Source organism: Cyprinodon tularosa, unplaced genomic scaffold, assembly GCF_016077235.1.
Source record: "Cyprinodon tularosa strain WSP-4 unplaced genomic scaffold, ASM1607723v1 ctg206, whole genome shotgun sequence".
NCBI classification, from domain to species: domain Eukaryota; kingdom Metazoa; phylum Chordata; class Actinopteri; order Cyprinodontiformes; family Cyprinodontidae; genus Cyprinodon; species Cyprinodon tularosa.
Window position 1 is genome coordinate 1,764,346 of NW_024038764.1, and position 24,656 is coordinate 1,789,001.

Consider the following 24,656-nt stretch of genomic DNA (forward strand, 5'->3'; position numbering starts at 1 on the left):
ATGAAGCAGAAGGAGAAAGAGCTGTTCTAGCAACATGACTTGAAGATTTTCAAGACACTCAAAAGTGTGTTCTCGTTTTGAAAAGACAAAATACCACATGCTGTTTTACACACCATCTCAAACCGAAAACACTCTTGTCACGCCGAAAGTTACAATTTTATCAGCAGGCAAGAACAACATTGACGTTTCTGTTTCCAAGTGTAATGCAAGTTCAGGCATGGTGCTGGTAGCAGGTCTGATGCTAACATGTTGATGACCTCATACTCTGCTTTTGAGGGTTATTGTTAGGCCCGATGACCACACAGTATCAATCAAATATTTTCAATTCAATTCGATGTTAGTGTTAGAAAATATACAATGATATATGAGTCTTTACTGTAATAGCTGCAATTAAAGCTTTCACTTTACTGATTATACTTTGTGTTTTTGTGGTAATTATACTCTTTTTTGTGGTTATTGTTTTTGGGTTTAGAATTAGACAATTGATTGCTGACACTTGTATTCTGAGATGAGATTCCTCCACATGCTTTATGGTCAATCTCTGATGCAGGTGAGAAGGAGAGGGGCAAAGTGATATGGCATTAGTATCGAACTGTGGTGCATCTGTGCAAACAGGAGGTAGTTCAGCCTGATGAGACCTGACCACTAAGGAAACCAGGACACCTTTAGGGATTACTGATCTTCCAAGATGAGCAAGAGGAGTGTGTGTGTGTGTTGGGGGGGAGACCTAACCCCCTGGTCTGGAAGGGGACAAGAGGTTAATGCTATTTATTTTTATGCAAACGTTGTAAGTCAGAATGGAAATCACAAAAATATGTTTATTGACAGATGAAGGCAGTGAGAAGGGAAGATCCCACTGGAAAAAAATGCTTTAATAGGTGTTTGACACTATATTATAGATATTTGTCCACCAGATATGCCAGACTAGTTCAGCTTAGATATAGTAATATGCGTTATGTGAGCACTGCCTGTGTTAGATGTAATTGTGACTTACATGAATTTACCCTGACAACTTGGGGCACTTGTCGATCATTAAAATAAAACAAATAAAATAAAAATGATGGTAATGTCAAAGAGGTATTGAGAGAGGAACCAAATCCAAAGCAACAAACAGGACAGGGCCTCATGCTCCAGAAAACCGGCAAACACTCATCAAATTTAGACCTGAATAACACATTTTTTTCTGTGTTAGGGTACGTGTCCATTCTATTAGAAACTACATTTTTATTAATGCACATGGAACTTCTGGAAGAGAGGATGTAAAATGATAGACATGTAATACTGGCTTTCATTATATATTGGATTATTTTAACCAATATCTCAAATTAAAAAACTTTGATAATTTTTTCTCCAGTCGAAAGGTGCCACTTGCTAAGAGAAGAGTCAAAGATAGCTAATTTCAATGCCAGTGAGGAGTTTAAAAAATATTAAAGGCAAGACAAAAGGTTTAAGAGGATTATAGAAGGGAAACTACATTTTCTACAGAAGCACGATGCATCTTTGATGTTGTTGCTACGCAGGAAGCGAAACTTCTGCTGGTTTCTACTTTGTTGAAAAAATAAAATCAAAATTAATTAGGTAAAATACATGATTTCAAGTTAAACATGTTTCTGAAGTGTCTTTTTAGAAATTAAATGTTCATATTCTAGTTTTTTGGGCAAAGGGATGACAAAAGTTAACCTTTTTTTGGAAAGCTATAACAAACACTACACTGCTTTGGGGCTTATAGAGATTGCTGTTCATACCTTGTTCACTTAAAAATGAATGAGAAAAAGAAAGCTTATAGTTGCATAAAAACTAAAATTACTCACAAATTAGAAGATGAAACCAGTTTGAATATAATGGAGCATGTTTCCTTTCCAGACTGCTTGATAGAATATGATAGAATAGAATATTAACTTTTTTTTATTTTTCTCATAGAGAGGAAATTCAGTTGTGCCAGTGGCTAAGCAAATACACAAAGTAAATCATAAAGGTACATCCAAAACAATAATATATGAAGATGGTAAAATACCAAAAAAGTAAAAATAAAATTGACTTTTTAAGGAAAGGAAAATAACAAATTTCTGAACAGAAAATACTATTCAAAGTAAAACACAAACAAAAAGATGAAAAAATAAAAGATATGACGGTGCACATAATATCAAGGATCAAACATTTTAGTTTTAAACATCAAAATTTAATAATTATAGGTATAATTACTTATAACAACTCTAGAGTGAAATGTTTTGTGCAAAAGTCACCAAGTCTTTGACCCATCACACCCAAAATAGATCCTGCCAAAGTCCAGCCAAGGGAGCCAGACATTCATAAACAATGACAAAAATATAATTAGGTCTAAGTTTAACTATGCATTAATTTTTATGTCTCTTCTTTTGCATAAAAAAGTATGATGTTTTAATTTCATTAACTACATCTGTAACAAGTATTAAGTAACAATAGTCTTAAATTAGCATGGTAATTATCAGGCTCTGCTATTGTGTCCGATATTTCCAAAATGTGCTTTGTCTTTCTTGTATGTTTTCCATTTAGACTTCTAACAACCTAAAAGTATGTTATTCATAGAACATTGTCCCTAAGATCAGTTGTTCTTTAAGCATAATTTCTATTAGACTGTTATTCTTCTATATCTACTGTATCTCCAATGCTTTATTTTGTACAATTTCACATTAGAAGCACTTGTATTGCTCATGTACTACAACAGGAGAGTAGAAATCCTCTTCTGAAATGGCTGAACCTTTTGAAGTTGAAGCCAGACTTGGAGTCCTATGGGTTATCACCCAGCGGCAGCAGCGCTCATTGAAAACAGATATATGACCATTCAGAGACCGATGTGTGGGCGGAAGCGGAACGGGACAACGGAAGAATAATGTGAGGGTACGGAGTAGTGGGGGCATAAAACTTAATGTTTTTCTTCCTGTGGGTGGAAAATAAGGCACACTGGTGCTCTTTTGTGTGTGTTGTTGTACATCAGTGCCAATATATCACTGCTTCCTTCACCCATTTCTTTGGATTCAGAAAACTCAAAACTATAGAAATAAACAAAATGAGCAAAGGTTAATCTGATAACTGGGGACAATCATGAGCTCAACCATCTTAGTTTTTTAATTATAACAAAACACACATATATATATATATATATATATATATATATATATATATATATATATATATATATATATATATATATATATATATATATATATATTAGTGCTGTCAATCGATTACATTTTTTAATCGCGATTAATCGCATCAATGCCTGAGTTAACTTGCGATTAATCGCATTTTAATCGCACATTTTTTTCCTGATTGAAAATCATTTAAATACTCTCGATGACATACAAAAAAATACATACAGACTAGGTTTGTGCCAATGTTCTTTTTTTAAAATGAAAACAGGTCACAGATACTGATTTATGCCATAGAAACATATGGCAAGAAGATGGGGAGGCATGTAGCAAAAAATAACAAATATGTAGCCAAAAAAAAAGGCCCTGAAAACAGGCTGATGTAAAAGACAGTCTTTACAGTTAATACAGTCTTTTGAACAAAGACAAGCATTTTACCCTACTGCTATAAAATGTAGTACAGTTAACATTAGATGTTAATTAACCAAGATAATAATGAACAATTTTCAATCAATACATCAAAATCAATAGACCGACATCACTAGATGAAGGTAGTCTATGCTCTAGAAAGTTACTTTTCAGCCTCTTAACCAAAATGAGAACACACACACACCCACTCACCCACACACAGACACACCCACCCACACACACACACACACACACACACACACACACACACACACACACACACACACACACACACACACACACACACGATACCGACCTGTGGCGTACACAGACGGCAAGAGTGCTGCTACGAGATTCCATTTCACCTCAGTAATCAGTTTTCTCAGCGTATTTCAGGTTGCTACTAGTTACCAGACACTCAACTTGTTTGTTGGTGGTGGGGCTTAAAGAAAAGGCACTAGCGCTACCCAGTGTATGAGCGTCTTTTTCCCTTGAGGAGCTCCGCTCTTGAAGCCTATGAGAAATGCATACACTGGGGGAAAATAGCCCCGCCTTTCCGCAGGCTGCAGCGGGATGTACTTGGAAAATTGTACCATAAAACCACATAGCGTTAATCTCACGTTAAAAAAATTATCGCCGTTAAAATGGCCTCGCGTTAACGCGTTAATAACGCGATAATTTTGACAGCACTAATATATATATATATATATATATATATATATATATATATATATATATATATATATGTGTGTAAATATCACTCTCTCTGTGAACATTAACCTGAGATACCCTGCAATCTTATGTGTCGTCACAAAGGATGACTAGGTCAGTCCTTTATGTATTTAAAATGCAATGTTCCTACATGTAGATATTCTCTACTGACTCTGCTTATGATAAATTATCATCTCCCCACCTAATGTCCCTTCTTGCTTCAACAGCCTGCTCTCAAGGCACTCATTACTCGGCATACAAGCTAGATTCTTTACATGCCTCAGGCTCTTCTGAGAGTGCTCCAGGACCTCTGGTGAACCCAGCAGATCTCAGTAAAATCGTGAAAAAAGCCAGGAAGATTCTGGACAATACCCTGATAACACACTCTCCCACAGCCTGGAGAGTCCCTATCTCTACAGCTTCATGAAAACTTTATGCTGCTGATCTCTTCAGACTAAAACAAGAAGAGCCCATTTGACCAACAGGAAATCTAATATCTCTGCACAAGCATCACAAGCGACACAAAAAAAATATGAAGGAAAAGTGAAATCCAGATAGTTTTTAGCATAGCTGTCATAAATAATATGAAGTATCCTGACTCATTTTTTTCTGCTTCTTTTTCCTAAGACAGGAAATTATTCACTAGAAAAGCCATTGTTAGAAGACTGCAGCTCCACCTTTGTCAATTTTACACTAGACTTGAGGTAGGAGGAAATATAGTTTTTACTTTTTTTACTTTTAGCTTTACTTTATATATTTGACAAAATGTGTTTTAGACTTAGTTTTATACACACACTGTAGAACTGAACCAATATATCAATTGCTAACTGAATTGGTTTATTCTCTAATTATTTCCAAACTGTGAATTAAAAACAACAACACCTTAAAACCATGACAGCATGGCGATTCTTTAAAGCCCTTTGTCTATTTATTTTTTTAACTTTATTGATCTCACTTTAGAGAAATTTACCTCTGGATTTAATGCATCCCCTTGGGGATGCGCACTTGTGGGGAACTTGTGGGGTTAAGGGTCTCAAAGACCTAGAGAGGCAGTCTGTGGGAATGGGGCTCGTCCCCAAACCTCTGGATTCCAGGTACTATGTCCTAACCACTAGGCCAACACTTCCCTTAAAAATGAACTCTCTGCATTTAACCCATTCCCTTGGGAAGCAGTGGGCTGCCGTTGTGCGGTGCCCAGGGAGCAGTGTGGGGTTAAGGGTCTTTTGTTCTTGGGGACCCAGAATGGCAGTCCAAGGGAGTGGGGCTCAACTCAGAACCTCTGGATTCCAAGCGCAGTGCCCTAACCACTAAGACGCCACTCCTTATGTCTAATATTTAAATTTCATCTGAACCTTAATATAATTTTACCGGTACATGTCAATTATTGAATTTTACCAGTCCACAATTTATGAACAACCAAACATATTCTACCTAAATTTAAAGCTCTCTTGAGTCCCAGATAAGTACAAAAAATAAACTTATAAATAAATAAAATAAACTTTCTATGATTTTAAAGTGGGTATGAATACAATGTCCATCCTTGACAGGGTCGCTGTGGGGCTGGTACCTATCTCTGGCAGTCTATGGGGCGAGAGGCAGGGTACACCCTGAAAAAGTCTCCAGTCTGTCACAGCAATTATTAAGTCAAAAAAAAAAAAAAATGTAAAAAACAGCTGTTTGTAATGTCACTGAGGGGAATGTTAATTATCGCCAACAGTCTTTGGGCAAAAGGTGGGAAAGAGCTGCCATTTTAATCCTGGAGAGGTTGCTAACCCATTACAAAGATAAACAGGACAAACTATATTGTGAACACACCAACAAATAAGGGCAATTTAGAGACACAAATCCACCTAACATTAGTATTTTTAGACTGTTTGAGGAAGTCAGAGTACCTGACAATAACCAATTCATGTACAACAAGAACACCAAATGTTATGCAAAAAGACCCGAGGCAGGAGTTTAAACTGAAGACCTTCTTGCTGCAAAGCGCTCGTCCAACTAACTGAACAATTATGCACGTATTTTGACACGTATATTTGTGCTCTACAAATCTAAATGAAAAAAAGTAAAACCAAACAGTTAATTTGTTTCTCTTATTGCTTGATTAGTAAGTTCTGGGAAGCAAAATTTAATTTCTAAACTTATTCACACCATGTATGCAGTACCTTGCACAGCAGAAAACAATGAATTGAAGTGATTTGACCTCAGAAGATAACTTTTTCTTTTCAAAACAAAAAGTCATTATGACAGTTTTCTTGTGGTGTCACTACTTTTTCTTGAGACATAGCAAGGGCAGAACCTTTACCTAATCTGGCATTTAAGAACTGGATTTTTTTTCAGGAATTAGTGATGCATCTGATCTACAAAGGTGTCTGTAAAAAAATAGCCAATGAGAATATATTTCCATTTTATACATGGAGCACATTTTTTCTAAAAAAAAAAAAAAATACAATTTAAAAGAGACTCTTATAGGAAAAGGTCAGACCTTTTTAAGTGGAGCTTTGGTAAAGAGCTTAGGAGCAGTCACATCTTATCCGCAGTAGGTAACTCTCTTTGTGCCTCGATTTTAAAGAAACAGAAGAGACAAGCCGGTCTGAACTGGTAACAGACAAAGGATTATTTCTGCTATCTGAAAATAGTATCAATATTAATAATTTTGTTGCACCTGTTGCAATAGGTAATTTTAAACTTTGGCCATATTAGCATTAGATGGATATTTAATTATAAAAAAAAATGAGGAAGTGAATGGCCCATAACAAATCTTCTTATGTAAAATACAAACAGCAAAACTGAATCTGCTGGCAGCATCCAGCCTGATAAAGACCTGTACAGCAGCAAATCTGCAAACACCCATTTTTCTCACCCTGAGGGGCAGGAAAACATGACCTGATTCATTTTTAGCAACTACTGTTTCTGATTTCTTCCAGCTTGCTCTTTTTGAATTTCTTTTCATGAAGTATTCAACACCTATTTCGTTTTTTCTTTACAAAGCATGTTATTTTAATTGCGCTAATTGCCAACATGAGGTGCTTTTTTTGTTGAGAATAATAATAAAAAAGAAAAAACCTTCTCTCTTACGAGCTCAGTGTGGCATTACCTATGATCTTTATACAAGTGATAATTGACTGTAGAAATTTTAAAATATCATATTTTAAATGCTGTGTGTGATGGTTTGGCTACCATCAGTAGCTAAAAGATTTACAAAAGCCAGAAGTGGAAAAAGAAATAACCATAAATCCTGATTCAAGTCCAACAAAAACACCAAACCGCTTCAAACGTGTTTTATCATCCTTCAAATGTTTTGCCTCTATAAATCTCTATAAAAAACAACAACACTGAGATTAAAAAGAAGACTTGAGGAAAACTGACCTCTCTCACAGGTACTGTCCCAGAAGCCTGTTCCAGTGCAGTCACAGATGAACCGGTTCCATCCCTCCTTACACACCCCACTGTTCTTGCAGGGGCTGCTGTCGCACTGCTTCCCTGTCATCTTGCTGCACGATGACTTGATGCCCGTTGCGTTCTGTGACTGAGCTATCTGCCGGATGTCCTTGCTCCGTCCATCAATGAACAGGTCCCGGATGCAGCCTACATAACCATAGTCCAGCATAGCGGTCCAGAGCTCTGTTGGAAGCACCAAACCCACCCGGCTGTCGGGCAGACCTCCCAAATAAAGATCCCCTTCCAAGTCCAGGATCTCGTTTTCACCACTGGCTGTGAAAGGAGTCCTGCGGCTGTTTACAGAGATGATGCCTGAGAGGGAAAGAGAATTAATTATTAGGTTCAGGAATGGAACATTTACCCACTTTTGATGGATTTCTTCTTAAATCAAGTGTTGCCTGCCATAGTAATCTGCTTCCTAAACCAACAGCTGTTGCTACGATGCCTCTGGTGATTTCACATAAGCCAGAGTTAATTTAAACATGTCCAGTTGTGTCTGTTTCCTTTCCTTTAATTGCATCTGACTAATTAAATTCCCCCTTCAAAAGTTTTTAGTTGTATCTGTGCGACTGGAGAAAGATTTTTGAAAATGTGTGAGACGGCACCGATTTTAGAAGAATTCAGACATTCAGTAATGGAATTTGTGAGAGTCAGATTCAATTTAACAAGCCAAGTAGGTCTGGCCTTAAGGTAACTAACTTATAGATGGAAAGATATTTGTCCCCTGATCTTTTCATAGGTGTGCTAAATTAGCGATTCCAACAGTAACAGCAAGTTTTATGGACCCAGAGAATCCAATGCAGGCCCTGACCATCACACTAACCACACCAAGTCTGACTGATGATATGTTTATTTTTTCCCTCTTGAATTCTTTTTAAAAAGAAGTATAATGTGTGATTTTTATTTTTTTTTTACCCCACTTCATTTCGTCATACAGATCATATCTAAGTGACTTTTTGGTTCAACTTTTTGGAATTAAATTTAATTGGGTTCTGGGTAGTAAAATCCCAGCTTTAACAGTAGATAATCAGCTTTTATAAAATATGGGTATTCAGAGTGAATGTATGATTTAACAATTGGTGCACTTATTCATTGACTTGAGGCCAGCTTATATATATATATATAAAATCATAATTTGAAATCATTTACATGTATTTAATGAGATTATTTTATCTGGTGTTAAAATTTGCTTTATAAACCCAAGAACTCAAGTATGACAAATAAGTGGAACCAGAAAAAAATCTGTTAATTGACAAATGCATGTTCATTGTTCTGTAGTGGCTTACAATATCAATAATTTTACAGTGAATTTTCAAATCTAATTGCTACCTTAAATATTTTAACAGTTTTCTTAAAGACACCGATGTATTATTCAGAAGGCTGACTCTACTCGTATCACATAATATCCTATATATTTGATATCTTCTTCAGCCTCCGCTAAGGTCAAAAACATATTGTATAGAAGGTAAAAAGGATCCCTTTTCCCTCATGGCTCAGCTTATGCTCACATAAAAACTCTGAAATATGAGTTCCTAAATATTATGTTATTTTAATCTTGCAGCCCAGCAGAAATCCTGGCTCTTTGTGGACGTGAAATTTAATTCACCCAGACTCCTTATTAACATTTCACTCATGCCACAAGTGTGATTATGCCTGTTCTTAACCATCTTTCAGTCTGGTATCCATTTATCTGTCTCATTCCTCTTTTTCCCTGCAAAGAAATCCAACTTTCTGCTCCACTATCGCACTCTGGGGCTGTGCCGGTGATTAATCAAAGCAGCTAGCTCTGACACACGGCTAAATTGGCTGCTCCAACCTGATATATAACACGGCAACTAAAACAAGCGCGTTCTCTGGAGGATCTCACCTAATGCAGAGATTGTATAGAGACCAGAGCTTAAGGCAAAATAAGTTTCTAAGCCCTTTTACCAATGTAATCTTCTTCAACATTTTATGTGTATTCAGCCATGTTTTGAAATCAGAGAAACTACACATAGGTTAAATAAATGTCCTGGCCTCTGTGCAAAAGAATATCCCAAATGTATTTACTAGTGGTTGGGCATTTTGCTATTATTATGTCTGAGAGATTATTGTTTGTTGGTTAGGTGTCAGACGGTAGGGGTAGAGATGGTTGAACAAAGTGAATCATATTATTATTAACAAATCCCAAAATACTTTAAGACTTTTGTTTAGGGTGTTTTCACAGATAGTTAATTGTGACCAAACTTAGTGTCAGTATAAAAAATGTCATAACAACAGGCCTCTCTAAAAAAGGTTTGATTAGTATTAATCTGTTATAAAATGGGGTGTTCTTAAAATCATTATCAAATCATCTTATCAACATTTTAAACAGAAGCATGCAACCATATTTGCATTCTATTACAATGGATTCACATGTAGGAGAGGTTCTGCTAAGAGTATGAACCCATTATGTAAGCCATAAAAAGGCTTTAAAGTGAGATGGAAATAAGCACAGGCACCTGTTTCTGTTGAGAACAAAGAATTGCATTTCTAGCAGGGCACATAATGTGAGTGGAAAGCTAGATGTTGCTTTGTGAGAACAAAGTGGGTAAAAAAGAACAAACCTAATATTAAGAGATTAACTTCAGAGCTTTCAATGTTTGTGATATTCAGAAAATGTAAGAGGAAAATGTGACCATCGATTGTGCCCTGTATCGTACCAAGAAAAAAAAAAATTCTCATACATTCTATAAGTGGGATTGCTCTCATTCAAGGGTATGGGTTTGCTAAGCATTCTCCCAAAGAACAAAAACATTGGGATCATTCTGCCCCTTAAGATAATTTGTGATCATCTGTGCATTTTCCAGCATCATGAGAAAAGCTGAAAAATTGCTCTTGGGAGCAAAAACAAAAAGAGAAACAGAAAGTGGAGACAACAGGCTTTCTGTGCCTCTCTTAGAATCGTAGCTAATTAGAGTTGAAAACTTTTACAAATAGTGGCCAGACTTAAGCCCCATTTACACTAACTTTTAGAAACTGTGCCGAGAGCGGTCCTATCACGGTAGCCGAGAGAACTGTTGAGCATAAATAAAACTGGACCGTGCCAGACACAACCAGACCATGCTGAATCTAGTACTAGTTCGACCTTTGTCGGGTATTAATGACGTTCAGACACAGGTGGCATTTGAAATGATCAGGTTCGTATCGGATTCAGGACCACATAGCCAAGTGGCCTGCTTCGGATTGGAAAAAATCGGATCTGTGTTGTTCAGACTGGCATGAAAAGATCAGATCCAGGTCGTATATGGGCAAAAAAATCGGACTTGGGTCACTTCAGGCTGCAGTGTGAACGTAGCCAAAGAGCGCTTGAGCAGAACGCATCATCTCCTTACAGTCAGCTCCCAGTAATTGGCGGTAATGCACATCAGTAAGTTTTTGACCACCCGCCATAAAACAGAAGAAGAGCTGTAAACAACAATCAAAATCTTCTCAACACTATATTTTATAAAATGGCTTCAGAAGAGTGTGAGTGTGGGATGACGAGGAGACTTAGGCTCTTATTGCACTTCTTCGACTGACTCTCGGCAAACAACGAAATATCACAATTATAACCGAACATAACTTCTTCAATCTTACAGACACTGCCATTTTGATATGCTCGATTCCCTCCTTCAATCCTAGCAGTAGTGCCATAGATCACCACTAGTGGGCAAAGAACCATGCTAGCGTGATGTGTAAATGGTCGTAAGGAACCAAGCTCAGCACGTTTAACCGATCCAAGCTCAGTCCGAACTCGTCATTAGTTCACCTTAGTCCCACTCCCTTGATTTCTCCATCCTTACCAGAGCGACCATCCCTTTGGATGTCTACGTGGTGCCACACCCCATCATTGACTTTAGCCTGGGTGGCCTTAACTTTGATTGTTCCAGAGCCCATGTCCAGAAGCAGGTACAGCCCTCCATCCAGCAGCTCCACCGCAAAGAAGTCCACCTTGTTGTTCTTCTGCCCCTTCACATCACGTCGGTTCTGAGGTTTGCCATGGGTGAAGAGTATTAATCCATTGGGCTCTGAAGTGCGGAAGTCAAAGGAGATGGAGCCGACGCGTTTGGTGTTCCACTTCGGCAGGGCGAGAAAGGAGTCAGGGGTCTCGAAATTGATGGGGTCTAGTGTGGGAACATTTTCACACTTGAAAACCACATCGCCCTGGAGTTTCATCTTAGGGTCAACAATGCGGGCCAGGCGGGAGAGCTCCAGACGGATATCGTTGTTCTTGTACACTACCTGAGGATGGAAGAGAAAAAACAAAAGAGAAACTTAAAAGGTTGAAAGATGCACAGCAAGCAAAGAGAATATTGTCAGTCTCAAGCTTATGTTCCAGTATTTTCCTTTGATAATCTACTGTAGTGTGGTCATGAATGAAAATCTAATCTTTCTCAATAAGTGAATTGAACTCCATTTGCAAACTGTGATATCATGGACTCCCGCTCTGGTATTATTGCATGTTGTAGATGCGAGGACAGCTGGATCGATAAAACTAATATCTTCAAGGATTTGTTTGTCTCAATGATTTTCTATTCCAGCTTCAATTTATTCAAGATTGAAAAGGAGATTGTAAACAAATGCAGAAGTGCATTTCTGTTCGATTGAACATCTACTGAGTGAATGAAAAGCAAAAAGTGATGGCTAAATTATTGGTGAGCCATTCATTGCAAAGCCTAAACAGAAAACGAAAAAAAGAGAGCTAGAGAATTGAAAGTGAGAGCCCACGGGAGATTCATGACTTTGAGAGAATATTGCTGTTTACTTCCAATTAATTTACACCAACCTGATAATAATTCAGGAAAGAAATCACCATCACATGCAAGTCAAATACAACAAAACACCACAGTAGAAAGAGAGAAAAATAGCATTAAATTGGAATCCACTGATGCAAAAAATGAATTTTTTTTTCTCCTTTTTCTCAGAAAGAAGTCAGGCTTTTTCCGGTATGTAGGGCAGAGTTTGTACAGGAAGCAACAACACTGTTAGTAGGAACACAGCTGTCAGCAAACAGATTTTACTGCTGTGGGATTACAGATAATCCTGGAAGATTTGACATTAGATCATCACAGGTGACCCCAGCCATAAGGAGGGTTCATGAACCATGAGGCAAGCAGAGACATTGGAAGAATGGAAGAAGAAGAGGTCAGCAAAATGGAAGGATCTCAAAGATAGAAGCAGGTAATTCATAACAATTTCAAAACTCTTTCTATACTGACATGTATATGAAATTACCAGTGGAAGGTCAAATGATTTTCTGTTTTTATTTCAGCCACAGAATGGACTTAAACATAGTTCACAGTTTTCCAGGGTTTAGGTTGAGTCTTTCAAAAGGGTAAGTGTTTAGAACCTTCATCTTGCTAAGACTCCACTCCCTCCAAGTTTGAACAGAGTTGGCCAAAACTCCCTCGCAAAGACAAATAGATTATAGATTAGGATGTTTCAGTAAAAGCCAGAAAGCACATGTCTACCATTAACAGTAAACTACAGAAACAGAAATTTAGTATAAGCATTTACTGATGGGGTGCCAGCTAAGAAACAAACACACTGTACTACGGAGCAAAAGTATTCAAGTGCAACGTAAATCCTAAACTGTCCCAATCAACAATCTAAATTCCCTCTAGAGAAATATTTCACTGTAAATCAAAGGTTGAGCTTCTTGGCTAAAACGTGACAGCAAACTTTTACACTTGTTAAAGGAAGTTTTTTTTATGACAATTGTAACAGCTGTATTGTTATTGGGAGATGCAGTATGTTGAGGGGCTTTGTAGATACACATGGTAATAGTACATTGCACAGAACTACAATAATTATAAAAAGAAAAATTATTTTTTACTGTGCTTCAAATTTACAGGTAAGTATTTAGATCTTGGATAGTTCTGGGGAATCCAGCAGGTTCCAACATTCATCACAACTGGCTTTGGAATAACTTAACATATTTATCTTCATAATCAATAAGCTTTTGGCATATTTTCCAGACTCTCCCCACATGATAAATAGGAAATATAGGGTTAAAGTGTGAAGACTGCAGGTTGATACAAAATGGGCGTGGTTTCCATAAAACAAGCCTAAAGACATTTAGAATATCACAGGGGTGTATATGAATATAGGAACTTGTTTGTGTAATTGTGATCTTGTGTGGATTCCTTACTTTTGTCTTCAGTTTTTGGCTTTTTGATGCAATAAAAAATAAATGTTTTTTTGTATATAATCATTCTACTCTGGATATTAATGTTATTATATAAAGAAAAAAAGGTTGTTTTTTAGTTTATAATTTTATTAACAACAAAATTACATTCTTCTTTGTCAGACACATCATGTGAAGTTTGCTGTCAGTACAGCTTTTAAAAGCAATTTTTTGAAACGTGCCTCTTTACTATGTTTTCTAGGAAATAACAGGTGCCCTGGGAGCCCATATTTTAGGCAATGCTTCTACTACAACATGCATTTTTTTTTCAAAACAATTAAACTAAATTAAAAAGAGAAGCAGCTGAATTTTAAAGAAACCTACACATACTTTGATTTTACGCTCTAGCTCTAGATTTTAAGCCTTAATCCAAAGGCTTTTGGAATATATTATGGCGCCCTGTTAGCATGGTGAATTTTATTTTTTTGTATTTTTACCATTTGCTATTTCATAGTAAACATACATTTTCGGAGTATTGATCATAACAAAATCAATATTACCAGAGGTACGATATTGCACGCTCGCAGTTAGTAAACAAGGAATTAAACAGAACAACCCAGTTCATGACACCAAACATCGTCGATGTTCTTTTAAAACACACCAGTAAGATCTGGATGCAGACACCAACTTCAGATCAAGCAATCCTTTTTACATCTGTTCTATCATAGAGTTTGGATGAAACTATTAAAGTCTGTACACCAGTAACCGTCTCTGGTACAGTCTGTGTTCTCTTTCAGTGCTGTGGTTTGTGAAAAAAACTGCATCTAAAGAAAGCCAGAAATTGTTGTTCTTAGCCCAGGTAGCCTGAAACCTAGGAATGTCTGATGACACTACATTGGTGACACAGCCGTAGATGCAAAAGCAAGTTCAACATGGCTTACAATAGTCGATACAGTGAGAGACTCCCATAGAAGAAGAATAAAAAATCCCGTTGATTTTCAGAGGTTTAACAGGCAACAACTCAGAGAACTACTACAGTGTGGTTGCGATACAGAGGGTGCAGTTAAACATGTAAGAGCAACAGGTATTAGAAGATGACCCAATAACTAAGCTGTGAATGTGACCAAAGGGACAGCAACAAAGAAAGCTGTAGGTTCCACAGGCTTAGTGTTTTAATAGGCGTCTGAACACACCTCTGACAGTGTACCAAAGGTAATGTCTGGATTTTTATAAAGGAAAATTCCAACAGCTGAAGATGTTGCTGAGTGCTAGAGGGGGTCTAGAGCCTTTTAGCAATCACAGAAGTAGAACAAATAAATGAATGAAAAAAAAAACAGCACTTTTGCCTTTTCCTGCTTATTTTATCTTAAAATAGATTAACTTCATCTGCAAGATATCATATCAAATCTGATTTTGTTTTTGACTCGCTCCATAGAATTCTGTCTCTGCAATTGTCTTTAAAACACTACAGTCGCTGTGCTGCAGGAGTCTTTCAGGATTTGTTCCTTGTAAATTTTAGTAGATCCTTAGTGACAACTAAAAACCTCCAACACTAAACCTTGTGCAATCGAACAACAGTGTAGTTATGCTTAATAAGTCAACAACAAACATTTGAAACTTTTCAAAATGCAAATATTTATGGAAAATACTGTTTTTTCAAGGTGCCATTTTGTAACATCAGAGCTTGTCTATGAAATTGCAAGACCTTGGTATCAAAAAAAGTTTCTTACCCTGACATTTATCTCAGCGTACATAAACAGTTAATGGAGCCTAGGCGGAAGTTCAACTGAAGAAACTCATAGCTCTCCTACATCCACCTATGACACAGCCAATCAGCTTTGAACTACACCTCCACGAAAGCCAATCAGCATCCAAAGTTAATCTTAAAAGGCCTCAGATCTGAAACTTGTCTGCTCCTGTGCGCAGGTGGTGGTTGTGCTGTGTGACTTCATTCAGATTACTTTGTTTCAACCGACCTCCAGCCCCTCCTCCACCATCGTAGCTAAAGCTTCATCAGAGTGTCATTACTTCCGGACTCTTACTGCGTTCCCTGTCTCATCTCAACCGGTCCGACAGAAGGACGCCATGTTGAGCCTGGTTCTACCAGAGGTTTCTTTCCAACGGGGAGCTTTTCCTCTCCACTGTTGCTTCTTGCTTGCTCATCATGGACAGGTTCTCTCAACCTGTGATATCCAAACTGGACTTCCATCTTCCAGGTCCCTGAGTGAAGCTCTAGTATATGCTCCACTGGATCTCCCCATAAAGCTCAGCGTACTGTGTCGCTAACCAGCAGTCTAATCTCCATTCCAACACCAGTTTCAGGCCTGGGAGGAAACAGCCCTATTCATTGCTCCTGTTCATGCATATCTATCAAAAATAAGCTCAATGTTTCCTGCCGAGGTCTGAGCGCCAAAGACAAAGTAATTGGGTAAAAACATTTCTTCTAATTGTCTTTTCTCTTCGTGTGAGTTTTTCAGATTGAAATAATTGAAGCCAGGTTTATTTAATTTTAACACATATTCAGGATCATTTTTTAGACAACAAGCTTGTACAAGCTACATGAAATCTGATTTTGGTTCCTAAAACACAGTGAAAACAGCTGAAAGAGAAGCAGCGTGGGTAGACTGGCTAGTCCAACTTTGAATGAAGCACCCATGTTGATATTTATTCTATCAACCAAATATATCAGTCATAATGTAAAAATCAGTCAATCCGTATTTCTAATTTTACATATCCGTTTTTAAGTGAAACATTTAAATATTTTACGTAAATATGCCTTTCTTTTTTTCCTGAAAATTATTGCACTCTGAAATGAAATCATATTACAAATTGTAGTAAAATAAAACAACACGGAATAATAGAATGGATTAAAAAACACATTCTGTATTGGATTAAAATATACTCTAAACATCTATTCATGAACACAGCCACCCTTTGCAGACACAACTCAGCAAATTTTGTTGCTTTCTTTAAACAAAGAAATCAGATATTCTTCCAGAAGTTATTTCTAAATTTGTGGAGTCTGGGGAATGTACTGGTCCCTCCATGTTTTTTAGCGTATCAACTGTTTTGTTTTTCCCTGAGGCAGTTCTGTCACAGCTTGGACTTATATATTAGGTAAACATCTTGCTCTGAAGTGAAACCCTGATGATCCTGGCAGATACTAAAGGTTTTTTTGTGGGGCCACAGATCGCATTGTTTACCGTTTTGGTTCAAGGTGTCTCTCACTTTGTACAAGTAGCTGGACTTGGATTCAGCAAAACTGTCCATGACTGTCACACTTCCTCTTCCATGTTTCACAGTTGATGTCTCAAACTGTGGAACCATTGTTTTTCCTACTTGATGACATAGAAGATGCAGTGTGAGGAACTACAAATTTAAAGTTTTGATCTATCACTCCAAATCCCTTTTTTCAAGTCTTAATTTGTCCAATGGAAGTGTTTCATGACTCAGGCAAGCCTCTGCCCAATCTATTCTCTAACTCAATGGCCTCAGACTCCGGTGGTAGTGTCCTGCAACCTTTAGATGTGCTTCTACACCTGCCTCTAATTTTAATTTATTAGCAGAGCTCAGCAATGCATTGACTGCTGGGTGTGAAGTAGTGTAGCTATTTGATTCAAGTGGGTAGAGCAAGGAACACTTCTACAAGTTGCAGAACATTGGTCCTTGAGGATTTGAGTTTAAAATCACTGTTCTAATCTTTAGTAACAGCAGAAGTCAATGAAATATTACTTTAAAAAATGTTTATTTGGTGAAACCTATTAAAATTTGTAATACTTCTAAAGATTAATTAACTTCCATTACCATTTTTATTAATTAAAATATGCGTTGATTAAATTATCTTGATCCTTTCAGCTGCAAAGGCTTTAAATACCTGCAACCATCCATTTGACTGTACACCATCTGAGAAAGCTGATTTGTTTCTGCTCATTACATCTGTTTGCTTCAGCTCTCAGCTAACCTCTTGCTCTCAGAGAAAAAAACAAGGCACAGCTTTATAAGTATGTGTTGTTGGATCGCAATTAACCAAGCAATCACTTGTCTGAGATCACTCTGCCAATTCGCCAATAGGCTTTAACACAAATGTTGCTGTAACTTAGTAGGTCAGTCTGAATCCCGGTTTCATATCTCTATCTTAAACACAGATGTTATGCATAATACCTTGTATTCCACTTCCAACACACCGTCATACCTCTCTTGGGTGGGAGAACAACATGAATTTTACATGAAAAGAGAAACAGATAAGCTTTAATGCTTCACATCTGCTAAAAAGAACATTTTCCTGTAGCACCATGATGGTCAATATATATGTTTTAGGTATAAATCAGGCACATTTGCTTAAAGGCACTGTCTGTATTTTCGAGACACGTTGGGAGGATTATATGACTGCTAAGTCTCTTATATCACAGAGCTCGTAACACCCTGCTTACATACACCTACAGCCTCCAAGTTTGCTTTGAAAAATCTTTGGAAATAAAGATACTGCTATGTTGTTGTGATATTTATTAATCAAGCATCCGATATCTGAGTTGGGATTATGGTTTTATCCAGTTGGCTGATCAATAATGCAATCAAAACACTGTTAAAAAGAAGCAGAAAATATAGCAGCATACTACATCTTCTGCTGGGTTATGGATGTGCTTTGCTACACAGTCCTTTAACCTATCAACAGCCTTGTGGGGCTTTTTCACAGTGCAACACACAGGAGGTGGAAAAGACTCCATAAAGCCAAGATCTAGCATCTCTGCTCCAGGACAGCGCATCGATCGAACCCTGGTGATGTTACAAGGAGAAAAGGCAAGGGAAGGGAAAAGGACAGGTGGGTTAAAGTACACACAGGCACACAGATGTACACAATCTCCAAGCTAATCTGCTTCAGATCAGTGCTCATGTCCCTTTTGGCCAAGGCTGCAGCTGCTGTCTGTTGCTGATTTAACCTTAGTGTTAATGAAGGAGCCGGATAATCACACTGAAGTGAACAGATGATACAAACACAAAAGGTAAGGCTCTAGAGAGGCGACCAATAGTTCAGATGGAGAGACTGGCACATGAAGCTTAATGAATCTAGACAAGTCAAACATAATGCAGAGTTTTAAAACCTACTCATATCCACCAAACTGTTTGTAGCCCTCAATTAATGAGAGGAAAACCCACAATGGTCACAGAAATAACCAGAATCTAACAAAAGTATGATACATACAAAGATTCATGAAACTGAACTAATTAAAATTAATGTTTGAGATCCCTCCAAAGCTGCCAAAATATTTTCCTCTTAGACATTATTGGTTCTAACTGTATGTTTTGGACCATTATCCTATTGTAAGACGATAAAAGTGTCATTGACTGAGAACAAGCTTTCTGACACTGGGCAGCGTATTTCTCTCTTAAATCTACTGATAGTATTGCCATTTTGCTGAACCCTGCAAAGATTACAGACACCCTGTGTCAGATGAAGCCCCACGCCATAACAGAGCCTCCTCTATTCATTTTTCCATCTGTAAAAATGGAGCTTATGTCCCTTAGCAAAAAGTTACAGTTTCTCTGAAGTTTTGTTGCTGGTCAACATTTAGTTTTGTAAATTCATATCTGGCTTTTTTATGATCTACTTTCCTATCCTCCTTGGTCATCTCACATTAAGTCATCTTTGATTCAAACAACAAGGATGTTGCGATCTGACACTGACGTTCCTTCAGTTTGAAATTCCCCTTTACATTTTTGAACAGTATCTCTGGGCTCTTTTTTTATCTTATTGTTATCCGTCTCTTTGTTTTGTCATCAATTTTCGTACAGCTGCCATGTCCAGGGAGGTGGGCTGCAGTCCCATTTATTATTGTTTTTGACAGATTCAAATTATTTCTGTGACCGTTGTGGGATTAGCTTTCATTGAAGGAGGGGTACCAACAACCTTGTTCATGTGTGTACATTCAGCTTTAACATTTAGCCACAACTGCTAACCTCATTTTATTTTATTTTTATTTTAAATTAACACAAAGCAGTTCATAGTTGTTAAGTGACAGGGGAAGGATGGTTGCAAATCTTTTTTGCTAATAAACTCTGATACGGGGTGTTGTGTTCTTTTTTGACCTTCCAAGGCTACAGAATTTGAAAAAAATAATAAAATAAAAAAACAGCCATCAATAAATTGAAAGGTGGTTACACAAAGTATTCCCTCACATTTCTTTGGCATGATCTGGACGCTGACGTCTGGTCTGATTACTCTTTTCATTCATCTGCTTATCTACACACAGTTCTCATTACCTTTCATCTGATCAACCTGCTTTAGCCTCTATTTCACCAGCCATCAACTAGACATCAGTTCCAGATTATTCGAGCCCTTGGAGAGAGATCTCTATTCCTGTATGTTCTGATTGCCTTATCCTGACCTGTTCTGCCTCTTGACTTCTGGGCCTGCCAGTTGTTGTACGGATCGGTTTGCATGACCTGTCTTTGGACTCCTGCTGGATTTCTGCCTGCCTGTTTACCAAACCTGTAAATGTTCCCCGACTCCGTTCTGGATTTCCGTTCGGCACCTATTCGTACCTTCGATCTTGTGGCTCTGACTAACGAGCACCTCTACGACAACGGTTTTGGCTCCGTCCTCTGGCTTATCCTGTCTTCTTTGTCTGCTCAGTTCTGATCTCCTGCCTGTCCCCACAGCTCCAACAGATCAGCGCCTGGGACTCTCATTATCATCCTCCACCAGAAAGATGTAGTCACTAACCTGTGGTCTCCTCCTGCAGATGTGTCTGCCTTAGATGCCAACGTTGTTCTCTGCACTTCCGTTTTAAATAATCATTTTGTTAAATCGAACTGTCTTTCCATCTCAAATACTATTTTTTTTTGTTCTGAGCCGGACATTCTTAGGCTTGTATTAGTGATCAGGATTTCAAATATAATCCCAGTAAATTAAATTTAAGTAAAATGTGGAAAACTGACAAAATAAGAAAACTTATTGAAGACCTCTAAAATGCAATTTATGAAATGACAACATTTATTTTCTTAGCATTCAAAGCATAACTAAAACAGAGGGCAGTAGCACATCCTTCCAAAGTAATGTCCTTGTGACACACCAGGGGTGTGTTTTTGACCCTTTAATGTGACAAAATAAAGACAGTGGAGCTAAGTTTGTCCAAGCAGGCAGCTTCAGCATTGCAACATCATGCAGTATTCACCACGACATGCTTAGCCTTCACCAACACACACACACACAGACCAAAGTGTCCCATTAAATTTGTCAGATTAACTTGCACATGAACTCCTTCTGAATGCTGCTGAGGCTGCTGCTCTGTGGCTCAAAACAAAACCCTCCACCCCATAATGTTCCAACCCCCTTGAACCTTCACATCCTTCAGAATCCCATATGAAGGTAGCAGTTTATCATGGTTTTGATTTAAAAAAAAAAGACATTGTACACTCCCATAACTTCTAAGGCTCTATTATATCATCTCTGAATTACATAATATACCATATTCAGATTTTTCTTCTGCATGTATTTGTGTTTTCAAGATGTGGAACTCGGCTTCTAAACAGCATCTGCTTATTTATTCATACTGAATTGGATTAACCAACCCCCAGAGAGGACGGCATGATTGGAAACAAATTCAACTTGTCATCTTCGCAAATTACCTAAAAATGACTTTTGTTTTGAACAAATCGCTTCATGATAGACTTTCCTCCTTCAGCTGCTGGCAGGATTACAAAGTTTTAAGATTTTGCTTCACCCTGATGCCCATGTGTTTTGGGAGTTAGCAAAGATAATTCTAAAGCAAAAATTGAAAGCTACTTAATTTAATATTAATACTGATTTCTTTTCTTAAATAGCCCAGATTAAGCTGCTATTGCAAAGTTTTTGTGTATATTTCCATTACTGAAAATTTACCTGTAATGCAGCTTTTAATATGAGGAAATCAAAGTGGACTATGTATTTGCTGTACCTGTCTTTTGAGGTGCAATCCTTCTAAATAGCGCATATGCATTGGGATCATGGATGTGATAAACATTGTTCTCCTGTGTCAAGACTGTTTTCACAATAGCCTATTTTATTTCTGCTGAGGGGTCATTGTCTTATTTGCTCTTTTATGGTGAAGGATCAACTGTCCATTTGAGAAGAAAATTAATTCCCCAAAGTGGTAAAAATAGTAATCAAAGCAGGTCAAGCTGTTGGATGATGTAGCATAAGGGATACATAATGTTATTATTGCTTTGCTAATTGAATTGAAAGAAGTGTTTGGTTTACATGGTGTGACAAGAGAGAGTTGTCATGATCATGAGGCACAATTTATCTCACACATAAAAAAAAGCAGATCTGGTTGTAAAAAATTAGACATGCCATTAATGCATTGTTAAATGTATTGTAAGGTGCTCAAAAATAGTTTTCCTATTGAATGATCTGTCTTTGCCATTCAAAACAAAGAGCAGATCTGAAATATTAGTGTGGAACTTAAGTTGCAGTTGTGCTGTAGCAATAAAAATTATTTGTCTTGGCTCTTTCTTTAAATAAACAAAAAGCTGTTAGACACTATTCCACTCATTGTTGAAAACATGGTTCTTGTATGGGTAAAAAAAATTTAAGAAATGTTAAATAAGTAGAAAACAGGGAGAAAAAAATGCATAGTGGAGAACTGACCCAGAGCGCTCAATAGGTAAGCGTTCATTAAGTTATACAGACACACAACATCGGTGGTTAAGTACACCTATCAACCACCCCCTTAGTTGTTGCCTTTTTAGATTACTATAATCTATAATATTTACTTCAGTTTAAAAAAGTTTACCTTTGAGTCTTTAAACAAATATACAGTATTACCATATAGACTCATGAATATGGCATAAACTGTAGATTCTAGTTAAAGTTGTATAGTGCAGGAGTCAGACAGACAGTTAAATCAGCAGAAGGGTTAAACTTTTATCAGAGGGACAAAAAGCAGCCTCATCCAGAGATTGATTCATGTGGCTCCCCATAATAAATATAATAAAAATTCTAAATGCCATGCACTGCCATACAATGCAAAAGATAAGCGATGATGGGATTATTGTTTCTGCACTATGTGGAGATATTGTAGCGTCTTTGCCTGCTTTTATTGTCTTATCAGTGAAACGGTACCAAACAAGTGAAAATAATGTTTATAGCCGCAAATAGTATCTGTTTTATTGTCAGACTAATTTAGACTAAAACAGGTACAGTGTTACAGAGGTAACCCAATTCCCTTCGGTTTATCTGTTTCAAAATGAGATTGCAAAAATAAAATAACCAAGTTGTTTTTCCTTTTCTCCATTTTTGAAACCTAAATGGACAAAAACTACACTGAACTGATTCATTTAGTAGAGGTTTGTGTCTAAGAAAAACATGGACGTAGATATAAAAAAAAAATAAAATGGTTAGGAGTTAAATAAAATAAAAATAAAAAATCTACAGTAAATAATAGTGTAAATGTGCTCATCTACTACATCATCTACTAGAGATGGCAATGGTTATTTGTCAGACTGACATTTTTTGTCGCTTTATCACCGGGGATGCCTGCAAAATCCTATTCTACATTGATTGCAGAACCTTTTAAGAATGGAAACACCTTCTCTGTTTAGCAGTGTAGGCTTTCCATTGAGGATGGCTTCAGACTTTCCTGTTCTGAGAGCAGGTTTTAAATAATATTTCACTGCCGCTTCATGCAGACAGAACCCTCCTAACTGACAAAAGCTTCTCTGATACACAAAACCCAGTTTATGTACAGAGCATTTGTGAATTTTTTTTTTTACAGAAGCCCTTAAATCTCTGTCCAACTTAGGTGAATGCCTTGAATTTTGTTAGCCACATACACACGTAGGCAACTGTTTCTCAGTGATGGAGCTTATCAGGACGGGGTACAGAGGCCAGCAATCTAATTTGCTTCTGCCATGTAGTTAGGTTTCCACATTTAAAAATTTTTATGTCAATAGTAATAGAGTCCTTACAAGGAAATGACGGCAAGTACAAAAACAGCAGATAAAATAAAAATGCCTTTGAACTATGCTATTTTTTTTTTCTTAACTTCCCTGTGACAATAAAACAATTGTTGTTATTAGTTTCTTTTTATTTCATTCTGTTTTTCAGATTAGGGTATTAAATAGAAATACAGCTAAATATGTAAGAAAAAAAAAAACATTAAAGCAGTCCATGTTTAATTCTGCAATTCGTTTTAAAATTCTGGCTCAAATGTTTTGGTGTTTCTTTCCAAAACTACTGTACATTTCTTTCAACCACAGGGTAATAAAAAAGTGTTCAAGGACTGATATATATATATATTTGCAAAAGATGCAGCATGGTTTATATGCTTATTACAGGTTCACTGCCAAACTGAAAACAATAAAGTCCCAATGTAAAACACCAAGGAGCACTTCTTAAATCGCATATACCATTTTTTTAAGTATGGCATGCCAGATACAATCACTCAGATTTTGGGTGCAAAAACAAGTGAGACCAATAAACAACAGGCTTCACTTGTGGGGAAAGGAGATCTCTAAAAATAACTGAGAGCCAATCTCTGAATGGATTTACTGATGAACACTGAAGGCAAGAGAGAAGAACACAATAGTTAAAAATAGACAGAAAAAGCACCAATTTATCAGAAACTACAGGTCCAAAAGAGACAAAATGGAGTAACAAGTAAAACAGAAAGATAAAAGCAAAATATAGCATCTATGAAAAAAGCCAAGAATTTAAAGTGGATCAAGAACTCAAAATAGAAAATAAACACAACCAGAACTTCAGAAGTATACTATTAGTAGAGTTCAACTATTTGTCTGTTCATCTCACTAAAATTACAGCTTGTGTGGATGACTTAAAGCATCCTAAGGGAATATTAATGGAA

At 37.1% G+C, this 24,656-nt stretch overlaps 1 protein-coding gene across 19 annotated transcripts in view; it reads right to left on the reverse strand.

Moving 5' to 3' along the window:
* The window catches only part of nrxn3b (neurexin 3b), a 409,294-nt gene that overhangs the window by 276,981 nt on the left and 107,657 nt on the right, over positions 1-24,656 (reverse strand). For all 19 annotated transcript variants that reach the window (XM_038285086.1, XM_038285077.1, XM_038285085.1 and 16 more), the window contains 2 exons: positions 11,492-11,930; positions 7,617-8,000 (listed from right to left, as the gene is read on the reverse strand). In XM_038285086.1, the coding sequence (XP_038141014.1) occupies positions 7,617-8,000; positions 11,492-11,930 (823 nt within the window). The remainder of the gene's footprint in view (positions 1-7,616; positions 8,001-11,491; positions 11,931-24,656) is intronic.